At 41.3% G+C, this 12,216-nt stretch overlaps 1 protein-coding gene across 1 annotated transcript in view; it reads right to left on the reverse strand.

The window, feature by feature from the left end:
• Positions 1–12,216, reverse strand: part of Ofcc1 (orofacial cleft 1 candidate 1) — a 278,420-nt gene that overhangs the window by 239,789 nt on the left and 26,415 nt on the right. Inside the window, exon 5 of the mRNA XM_021215991.1 lies at positions 8,133–8,299. Within this exon, the coding sequence (XP_021071650.1) occupies positions 8,133–8,299 (167 nt within the window). The remainder of the gene's footprint in view (positions 1–8,132; positions 8,300–12,216) is intronic.

Below are 12,216 nucleotides of genomic sequence, written 5' to 3' on the forward strand. Positions count from 1 at the left end.
ACAAAGTGTGGAACAGAGACTGAAGGAAAGGCCATCCAGAGACTGCCCCACCTGGGAATCCATCCCATATACAGACACCAAAACCTGGACATTATTGTGGATGCTGGGAAGTTCTTGCTGATGGAAGCCTGATATGGCTGTCTACTATAGAGAATTTTAAATGACCAAAATAACTTTGAGAACAAAGAACCACTATATACACCATGATTCTGATTTCAAGACCTATTGTAGAAGGATCATAATCCTGACATGATCTGATAAAGCAAATGCACTGGCCAGGGAAATGGGCTATGAATCCAAGAAGTAACCCTGCACTTATGGCCCACAGTATGGCAAAGGTACCAGGCAACACAAAGAAGGATATTTCTTCAATCGGTGCCTTGAGAAATGGGATAACTGTATACAGAAGCACAAAGTTCTAATCTTTCCTGACACTGTATTTGAAGATTAACCCCAAATGAATCAAGACTTAATGAAAGAAATGAAACTAAAAATTTCAGAAGATTCAAGTGCCCCCACCCTGTTCCTCTTGTTACTTAGCTTTTTTGGGTGTGTGGAGTATAGCATGGTTATTCTGTGCTTTTTGGCTAATATCTACTTATGAGTGAGTACCATGTTTGTCTTTCTGGATCTGCATTACCTCACTAAGGATGATCTTTTCTGGTTCCAACCACTTGCCTGCAAATTTCATGCTGTCTTTGTTTTTAATAGCCGAGTAGTCCATGCTGTAAATATACCACATTTTCTTTATCCATTCTTCAGTTGAGGGACATCTAGGTTGTTTCCAATTTCTGGCTAATGAATAAGGCCACTGAGAAAATAGTGGAACATGTGTCCCTGTGGCATGGCAGGGCATCTTTTGGGTATATGTCCAGGAGTGGCACAGCTGGGTTTTGAGGTAGGCATACTGCCAATTTTCTGAGAAACCATCAAATTGATATGTAAAGTAGCTCTCCCACCAGCAATGGAGGAGTCTTCCCCTTGCTCAACATCCTCACCAGCATGAGCTGTCACTTGTGTTGTTGATCTTATCCTCAATAGGGGATGTGCCTAGTCTTACAGCAACTGGACAGGCCAAGGCTGGTTGCTATTCCTGGGAGGCCTCCCCTTTTCTGAGGAAAAAGGGAGTGGATGGAGCAGGGAGGTAAAAGGGAAGGACTGGGAAGAGGGGAGGGAGGAGAATCTGGATGCAAAGTAAATTAACTTAATTAATAAAATTAATACAATTAAATTAATTGATAAAAAATTAATTCTAGAAGAAAGCATCTTAAGGAAAAGCTGTGTTTCACTGGTCTCACCACTGATTTTTCTCCACATGACTTTAAAAGTATAAACACCAAAGGCAAAGCTGATGGAGAAGATTGTACCCAACTTAAAAAAACCTCTGCATAAAAACAAAATAATGAATGACACAACTTATAGAATCAGTGAAACCATTTGTAAACCACGCACTTGACAAAGGATTAATATTTGAAACGTCTAAAATCACTGAATACCTTAACATTGTGAAAGCAAGCGATCCAGTCTAAAAATAAGTAAGGGAATCTCAAGAGACATTCATCAAAGGAAGACTTTGTATGTATACGTATACACATACACATACACATGCACATACACATACATATACATACACATACTCGAAACACTCGGTATCACTAATCACATGGACAATGCAAATTAACCCAGGACAAGCTGTCTCCCTTCTAGGAGGCTTCCATTTATAAGGATGAAAAGCCACAAATGCTGAAAAGGGTATAGCTACATCAAAGATGAGCATATAATGGAAGAGGGAGGAGAGAGAGAGAGAGAGAGAGAGAGAGAGAGAGAGAGAGAGAGAGAGAGAACTGAAAATGAAACTTCTGTATGACCCAGTGTTTTACCTGTGTCCATGGTGAAGTGGTAGTAAAAGGCCAGTGTCCCACTGGCATATTTGGACTCTTCCTATTCATTGTAGTCCCATTCCCGATAACCAACCATGAAACTAGCCAACATGTCCATCCGTGGTCAAATGGATAAAGAGTGTGCCACAATATATGCAAAGCTACTCAGCCTAAGAATGGGGACATCTACTTGTGACAGCATGAAGAAGGTTAGAGTAAGTGAAGGAAACCAGACTGAGGGGACATGGGCAGAGGGTAGAAAGGCACTCCCCACTATTACAATAAATAAGTCTGCTCCCACTTTTCACCTGACTCCCAGAGTCTGTGTCGTTGATTTTACACCTTCTTACCCTCTACCTGCAAGGACCATCCTGAGGAGCCAAGGGCTAGGGTAACACAATCATACAGCAAAGCAACTATAATTAATAATAGTTAATAATAGTTCATTGGATATCCTAAGAATGAATTCCAAATGCATCATCATAAAGATTAGTAAGCAGGAGAAAATCCAGATCATTCATTTGATTTAATCATACACATAGTACATATATATGGGGAAACATCACATTCTTCTCCATAAATGTACACAACTAGGATCAATTCAAATATAGTATGATTTTTAAACATTTTTAAGAAATAATAATTTTTTTTCTTGACCATTTTTCCACAGCTTAACTGCTAGAAATGTCAGTGGATCTTTGACCTTTTATAAGCATGTCTTACGTTTTGTTTTCCTTGGCCTGTGGTGGCTAGTTTTCCTTGGCAGAGTGACTGGGTTATGGGATGCCCAGGCAGGAGGAAGAATTGTCTAGGAAGGTCTGTGATGGTATTTGCAGAAAAGCTTCACATGCGAGTTAGAGCCAAGCAGGAAGACTCTGAGCTCACTAGGGCAGGCTGATACCACCTAATCTACTGAGAGTGTACGCACAGTATAAAGGACGAGAGACCAATTTCACTCTCTAGTAAAGGAAGAGAGACCAATTTCACTCTCTATTAGAGCTGAGACATCCATAGTGCTGTCAGCCAGGAGAACTCCTGCTTGCACTTTGAACCTCAAGATGTATACCACAGCCCCCTCCCAACCCCCCTGGTTCTCAAGCCTTTGAACAAGAATTGGGATTGATAGCATCAGCCCCACTGATGCAACCTGCAGATACCTCTGCGTCCATGACTTTGTGAGCCAGTTGTCACTATCGGTCTTCATTTGTGCTTATGTGCATGTGTGTGTGTGTGCATTTATATTCATGTGTCTGTGTGTCCTGTTCTATTTCTCTGGAGAACCCAAGTACATATCATCAAATACAATCTGAATTGCTGTGATAACTTGTCTCATAGACTGTCTTGGTCTATATTCCACTGTAGAACAATGTAAAAGGTAGCAATAACACTCCTTTAGCCTTTCATATCAATTCCTTTAAAATAAGAAGTGCCAGATGAAAGAAAGGAAAGACTCCCTGTGAATCTGTTATTACAATGCTATATGCTATTATTAGCACATAGCATATAATATTAGCAATGTATTGGGGTGGGTAAACTTACCTAGGTTTAAATCCTGGCTCAACAACATATTAGCTCTAAAACCATTCTCAAGTTACTCAACCTGTCCATGTCTTTGATTGCACATCTGTAAGATGGAGACCATAAGATTCCCCATTCAGATGGTCCTGTGGTTGAATTACACACATTGCTTAGAATTGTGTCGGTGGATGCATGATTAATGTACACCGTTGCCTTATTAAAGGGTTTTATTTTATGCCAGCTTAAATAACACCCATGAAGTATCAGACCACATCGTAACCCTCCACAGAATGACACCTCAAATGCATTGGGGAAAATTAATACAGAAATATTAGCCATCGGTTTCTCTATGGAAGCCTGTGGGGCCCTAAGAATATCCAGCTTGGAAAGCTGCCGCACCAATTCTCTCCCAGTCTGGTTTACCTGGAGCACAGCTGGGAGAAAAGCCCATAAGGGCACCAAGAACTACCAGTTTGGAACATTCCCCCACAAATCCCTTGCCAATGAGGTCCACCAGAGGCATAGCCAGCCGAGTCAGGTCTCCTAACCTTCATTTTCTGGCCCACAACTCCCCCTCCATTCCCAAGAAGTTCTGCTGCCAACACCAGGAAAAACCAGGTGCCTAAAAGACACGTATACACATATGCCACACCATGCATGCACGCATGCACACACGCATGCACACATGAACACACACACACACACACACACACACACACACACACACACTGTTTCTTCAAAGTGAGAAGGCAAACTCTTCCCCGTCTACATTCTCCTCTGACTGGAAATGTTTTAGGGGTCCTACAGACCAGTGTTTGATTAGATAATGCTTTCTGGATATGGAATTGATCTTTCACCTTGCTTCTCTTTCTGTGATGTTCAATGGTCTGGATCTATAGTTCTAATGGGCTTTGAAATAGGAATCTCTGTATCGGACAGCATCTAGCCCCCTATCCTTGGCAACATTAGTAGAGATTCCCATACCTTTTTTCACAGCTGCCCTACATCTCCCATCACAGCCTTCTGTGATGAGAGAAAAGAGTAAATACGACCAGCCACAACAGGGTCAGCAGTTACAGATAAAGATGCAAGAGAAGGTGACCACAACAGTCCTCACCTCAGCTGGGACTCATTCCTCTCCTGAGCTCCTTCAAGTGCTTGTCCGTTATGAGTTCACCATTAAAATAAAAAGATAAGACTACTGCCTGCCTTTGACAAAGGTGTGAAACGACTCATGAAAAATGGAAGATGTTCATTCCAAACACTTGAACATCTAACACTCCTAACCACAATGACAGCAATATGGTGCTGATTATTTAGATCTATCTCACCCCAAAGGTCCAAGACAATATAAACCATCAGAACCAAAGATGTAACCCAATATCAGATTCCTTCCTCTACACAATGCATCCTTCCACATCACAGGACTCCTGATACAATGAACCTGAGAAGAGTCTATGCATTGGCCTCAGGGCAGGCCCTAGAAACTTTTCTCTGTAGTGTCCCCTGCCATTTAATCAGAACCTGCTCTGTGAGATTCTTTAGGACTGACATTCCTCATATACAAACTATCAAGTCCTTAAGTTCCAGATAAAATTACTGAGACCAGCAAAAGTCAAGTGACTCACCCACAAACCAACACCCTATAAGTGGCCTGGCTAAGTCTCTACAAGAGTCTTACTGCAAAGTTGGTATCTTTGCCAACATGACTCTGGCCATGTTTTTATAACAATATTATTTCCTTCCCAGTTATTTAATCAATCACCTTAGACCTACTTACATGTAAGTTATGTTGTTTTTGAGACCAGAGTCTCCTGTGACATAGGACACACTGTACAACCTGTGACCCTCTTCAATCTTCTCCCAAGTGCTGAGATTTCAGTCTGTGCCAACACACCTAACTCTTTTGTACCAAAGTTAAGGCACATAGATTAGGAGAGGATCATGGGTTTTATTGGTAGAGGGTTCAGGAAAGAGCCACATCTATGACACATTCTGTTTCCTGTGAATGTGTTTATGTCTTCTCACTATAGGCAGGTGGAAACCATGCAAGCTTGGGTTTTGTTCCTACTAGACTTGCCACATGCTGGCACTTTGTATAAAAGCCTTGTAACAAGCTCTCACATGGGCACTGTGAACCTCAGTTTACCTCTCACAGTCTGTACATACAAACGACATCTTAAAGGATTAGGATTGTCATCTTGAGAGCCCAAAGTACTTTGGCTCACCTAAGTCAGTACTATATGCTACAAAAAATAAAATTGAAACATGAACCTTTGGCCTAATACAACGTGCATCTCACAAAAACATAGTGTAAAACAAATGTCATACACAACAGCAATGTTTAATATCCTCGTTCACCTCACTGCCCCTTTACCAGTGGTTCTCAAATTTCCTAATGCTGAAACACCTCAATACAGTTTTTCATGTTGTGGTGACCCCCCAACCATAAAATTATTTCATTTCTACTTTATAACTGTAATTTTTCTTCTGTCATGAGTTATGGTGTAAATATATAATATGCAAATAGTCTTAGGTGACCACTGTGAAAGGGTTGTTTGACCCCTAAAGGAGTTGTATATTGACAGGTTGAGAACCACTGCTTTATATCCTAGCTCATAAAGACACACACCACTGTTATAAATCATTGAAGAGGCAAAGCTTCCCTTATGGGATTTGTTGGCTTAGAACATGGGCTATCTTGTTGCTTCCTTTAAAGATGATCTTGGCTCAGTCAGTAAAGTGTAAAGTCTGCCATGTAAGCTCAGGGACCTGTGTCCAGATCTCTAGAATCTGTTTAAAAATCTACACATGGCTATGCATGCATGACTTCATGGGCTAGACAAATTGATGAGCTTTGAGTTCAGTAAGAGACCTTATCTCAAAAGATAAAAGTAGAGGGTCGTTGAAGAAAGAGATAAAGGATAGACCTCAAGCCTCCAAATTTATAGGTATACACACACAGACACACACAGACACAGACACACACACACACTACACCACACACACACACACACACGCACACACTCTACGCACACACACACACACACACAACAAGATAGGCACACATATGTACTCACAAAGTATCACAAACCCTTTAGCTTTAAATGAAAGAAATTTATTTTCTCACAGATTAGGTAGGCAGTCAGAAGTTTAAAACCAAGAGATTGCAATTACTTCTTTCATAAGACTATAGGAGAAAAATTTCCCCACATCTTGTAACTTCTGGCAATTGATGGCCATTCAGAGCCTTCTGTCTTAGTTTGGGTTTCTATTGCTGTGAAAAGATACCATGGCCATGGCAACGTTCATAAAAGCACTTAATTGGGACCAACTTACAGATTCAGAGACCTAGTCCATTATTATCATGGTGGGAAGCATGGCTGTGAACAGGCAGACATTGGGGAAGGAACTGAGAGTCTTACATCTGGATCCACAGGCTGCAGGTCCTTTTGTAAATGTGAGCCACTGAGTCTGGGCTCGAGCTTCTGAGACCTTAACTAGTGATGTACTTCCTCCAACAAGGCCACTCCTTCTAATAGTGCCACTTATTTTGAATGAAACATTCAAGCACATGAGTCTTTGGGGGTCATTCCTATTCAAACCTTCACACCTTCCTTTACTGATAAGCATGCCGCACCAGAGCTTTTCCCCTCTGTGTGTGTCTATGACACAAATCCTTTCTCTCTCTCCCTTAAAAGGACACCAGCTATTAGGTTAAGGACCTACCCCAAATCCTGCATGTCTGCTTTGCATTAGATCACATGTGCAGCTACTGGGGGGCAGGATTTGAATATACTCTTAGAGGACACAATTCAACCCACGACTAGACTCTTAGGAGGCTCTGGATGTACTTGTTAATTCAGGTCACTGACATGAGAAGGCTCAAAATAGACATACCCTTAATGGACCCAGCATGTTCAGCTCTAAGTGGCACAAAGGAATAAATTAGACACCATTATGGGCTTGCCACACTCCTGATTAGGGAATGCCACCTGCTCACTCCAACTAAGCTATGCCTTTGACTTTTGAAGTCAATGATATTTCAGCTCATTCACGGTAATTATAAAAGACATTATTGAGAAAAATCTGTCTCACCTGATGAAATTTTTGAATCATCATACATTTTACACACACACACACACACACGAATGACACATATGGGACTCATGTGTCTTTGTTTGAGATTGATAAGGAGACTAAATAGAGGCAACATTCATGGATCAAAGCCTGCCGTGATGTAACAGTATTCATCTATAGAAAGGATAGACATGGAAAGCAGAGCAGGTATCCCTGAAGTCACAGAAATTAGAATGTTCCATTTAAATCTATACATGGCGACCTCACAGATTCTAGAATGTTCGAGTCTTAATGCTGTATTGTTCAAGCATTTCCAAGTAGCTCATTACATTCAAATAAGTTTACCCCAGGCAAGCTTCTGTTGTAGGCACTTCCAACTCTGCTAGAAGTGATTACTGCAAACCCAAACCGAAACCAGATGAAGCACAACTAAATCTTTCAAAGGCCAGGGCAGCACTGGTGATTGTTGAAACGTCTGCCTGGTCAAATATATGTGGAAAGATAGGAACAAAGTCTCAGAGAATCACAAACCAAACCACACATTCTAGTAAGGTGTGCTGGGAAGCAACGCCCGTGAACATGTAGGGCTGACATATGACCTTGTCATTTTAACAGCAGATCATCAAAAGGTTTAGAAATGTCTCCATTGCTGACCTGTCCTGATGAAGCGCCTGCAAGCAGAATGACACCTCTCTGAGCTTGCCTCTTAGAATCCTCAGTGTGCCCAAGAGCATCTTCCTCCTCCTCTCTGCAGGTATCCAGGCTCTCAGTGGAACATCTGGGTGACTCCTGATCCAGTGTCTCCTCCTTTGACCTTCCATCTGTTGACCACAAGAGCATGTGGAATCTCATTCATCTTCATTGTTTTAACATTGACTAGGTACAGAAAACTATGGCTTCATTTCTTTTTTATATGGAATAAGAGGGTTTTATTATCCACAATCCAATAACTTATGTTTTACATACTGGGAAGATGGAAGTGTTAACAGATTTAACACTAAATCAGCACCTCTTCTGTTCCTCCTGTGATCCTTCAAAGGACACAAAGTATTGTTTGTCATCTTTCCTTTTGCCTGAGCAAAACCTGAGACAGTCATATGGGATTTGCCCGTGTGCTAAATGTTGTATGCTGTCTTGAGCATCTTACTTTGCACTGGTTATGGTACTAATCCAGTTTGGGATGTGACTTCAGGGAGGAGATCAAAGTGACCTTGGCTCACTTCCCCCTGATCTCTGCCCACACAGAGGCCCTTTATCTGCTCCACCTTGTTTGTACAGAAATGCCACATTTACGTAAATGGTACTCACACTTTAGCTCTAGGCCATCTGAAAACAGGATCCTCTACAGCATACTCTATTGAGCTAACTTGATACACACTGTAAACAGAAAATACACTTCTATCTTCAAATCTTAGAAAAATACTCGAAACTGTCAGACTTTTCCATGCCTTGGACAACAGGTGATAGATAGATAGATAGATAGATAGATAGATAGATAGATAGATAGATAGATAGATAGATAGATAGACAGACAGACAGACATATATATAGGATAGTATAAATATTATATATGTGCATATATGTGTGTATATATCATATACATATAGTCACCTTTAAGTTTGGACTGAAGATAACTACAGTGTGGCCCAAAGTGAGTAGGATGTACTGCATATCTAGAGGCATTACAAAGGAAAACCCAAAGGTAGCATGTGCTACTTAGATGTTCAGAATGATTTGGGACATTAAAAATCTTAAAGGGAGTTTAAAATGTCACCTTGATGGACGTCTTTCTCCTCATCACAGAACTAGAAGAGCACACACATAGTCAGTGTGTCCATCAGAGTTCTTCTTCTAAGGACAAACTATGTGAGATTTTTATTGTGTTGTTTTTCATTTGTCCCTTCTGATTTTGCTACATATCAATCCCCTGTCCATGAGTAGGACACTTCTGAAGTGACTTATTTTAGGAGACCCGTCTGGAATTCTCCTTCTCCAGGCTATTTCTAGACCTCCCCTTTCTGTCTATTCCTGAGATTCTTTGCAGACGAGTATTAGAAAAGCAATCCAGTGTAGACTATGACAGGGGACTCGGAATGCTAAATCTGCTGGAGTCACTGAAATGTTTGAGAGAATGACATAGAAAGACCCATGAAGTTAGCAGCTCCTGCTCCTTGTACACTCCAGATGGCTTGATCAAGTATCAGGTGACCTACAAATTCTCTTTCCTTGCCATGAGCTAACACAGACCACATCTGAGGGAGACAGTCTACTTTGTAGATTGCCTGTTAGGGAAGCCTGCCTTCAGACAAGTATTGCCTGGTGCTTTATAACTCTTAGTGGGACAGTAACAAAATGTATAAAGCTTATATATCGCTCATAAAAAAATCTTATGTGGAAGTTAACAGTGAGCTCTATCCAACGTGGAGATGAGGAATTCCATGCCAATGTACTTAGTACCCCGTTGAGATTGTTGTGGAATCTTTATCTTCAGAAGGCACACAGCGTGACACAGGCTTGGTAAGAGCAACCTCTACATCTAAAGCCCAGCACTGCTTCTTCGGAGCTCTGCACATCTGGGGAACAGTTTCTTACATACAATTCAACAACTCAGTACCCTTGCCCGTGAAGGGGGAATGTTGTGAGAGTAACGTGGTAACCAAGCATCCCTCTAGCTTTGCAGGGCACACTCAGCAAAGGATGCTTTCTTTTTAGTTGTATGACTTGTTCAGTGCTTAGTAATTCTCTGACATGCAGTGGGTGTGCAGAGAGGACAGAGTAGGTGAGCTTTCATTCATCTTTATGTTCATAGAGATGGATGTCATGTCAGTAAGTAGACATTAAGCATCACCTGTGAGTCAAGTACAAAGTCAGATCCTAAGACCATCTAAGAGATAGTAGAAAAGAAAGCCATGGAACAAACAATGATGGCAGCTAATGTGCATCAAATAACTTGGAGAATTACAAGAAAAAACAAGGAAATGAAAATAGGAGCCAAGGTTTGACACTAAGCATGTCAAATCCACAGATTTCAGCACCCTATAAGACATCATAGTAATGGAATGATTAAATATAACCTGGGACAGTTCATTTTAAGTGTCAGCTTGACCCTGGTATGCACTTCCTTAGCCAGACTTGTTTCTGTGAAGGTATTTTTTTTCCTTTGATACTTAACAGTCCACTCTGATGAGAGGCTAACGTTTAAACTCTAAGGAAACCAAATGGCTTATCAAAATATGGTGGACCAATTGGGTGAAAGCCTTCATGGAACAGGCCAAGCTTTCTCAGAGGAGTGTTCTCTGTAACAACCAACATAGAAATCATCCTTCGGATTCCAGCCTGCTGCTCTGCCAAGGTAGAACTTTACTGTGACATCATCTCCTACCTGAACTTCATAGAAATGCTCATCTGTGTTTACAGACCATCAGCCCACACGAGAGATAATTACAAGCTTCTGCAATTGAATACACTGCCTCCCACCATTTTCCCCAACACACTTGCAGGCACACATGCACACGAGTATATACACACACACACACAAATACATACAATGTCATATGCATACATATGTAGTCAGTTCAAGCTTACATATTGTTCACTGACTTTTATAGCAAATACAGATCACAACTTTTGTTATGAGATGAAGATGGTAAGGATGTACCAACCACACAAGACTTTTCTCACACAGAGCCTCCAGGAACACTTCCCTAATTGATGCCATATGGGCTGTAAAATTTAGGATGGCCATGTTCATGAAATACGGACCCCAGGTCAATCACTCATGTTGGACAAAGTTAAGTGACTAAGAAGGGAGATAATGTGACCCATGATTCCAAGATGGGGCAGGAATGGTAGCGCAAGCTGACACTGTAACCATCACCTTTGTGCTCCTGTGGCTGAGAATTAACTAGGAGACAAACTTCTGGGTATTGTTGATAACAGAGTTTTCTTGATTGGTCTGATTTTGCCAGGAAGACCCACCCAAACTGTTGATAGTACCTTTCCATTGGCTTAGGACCTTGGACTTAATGTAAGGAGGAAGAATGCTGGGCAGTGAAAGGCATTCATCTGTTGATGCTTCCTGACTGCAGGTGCAACAGCAGCAGCTGCCTCAAGGGATGCTGTGACATCCTCAGCATCATGGACTGGACCCTCAAACTGTGAGCATAACAAAGCCCTCCTGAGCTGTTTTGTCATGTATCTGTCACAGCAATGAAGAAACTAACTCATATGGTAGGTACAGAATGGCGTGTCTGCTTGAAGATACAGACTCCAGATCAGCCACAGGGGCTGGGCAATATTAGCCCAGAAAAGAAGGGCATGATTAAGGTTGAACATCCCCAACCTGAACATGTAAATTCCTAAATGTACTAAAAATCCAGAACTGTCAGGTGTTGACACAATAATACACGCACAGAAGCCTTGGGCATGAAACCTATGCACAAAATCATTGTATAAATTTCCTCCCAGATATTAAGATACATATTCAGAATAAATAATGGTTTAGACTTGGATTTCACTCCCATCATATTCCATAACACATACGTAAGCATTCCATAATCTGAAAAAAATGATGAAAGTCTGAGACACTTCTGAACCTAAGAACTCTAATAAGGGATGCTTGGCCAACATCTTGCTTTTCAGAACTTGCCTGCTTACAGTCTGTTCATCTAGCATGTATGGAGACATAGTTCCTAGCTAGAGGATCCTCACACTCCCAAGGTTTCTGTTGTGCACTCTA

The sequence above is a fragment of the Mus pahari genome, chromosome 16, assembly GCF_900095145.1.
Source record: "Mus pahari chromosome 16, PAHARI_EIJ_v1.1, whole genome shotgun sequence".
In the NCBI taxonomy this organism is placed as follows: Eukaryota; Metazoa; Chordata; class Mammalia; order Rodentia; family Muridae; genus Mus; species Mus pahari.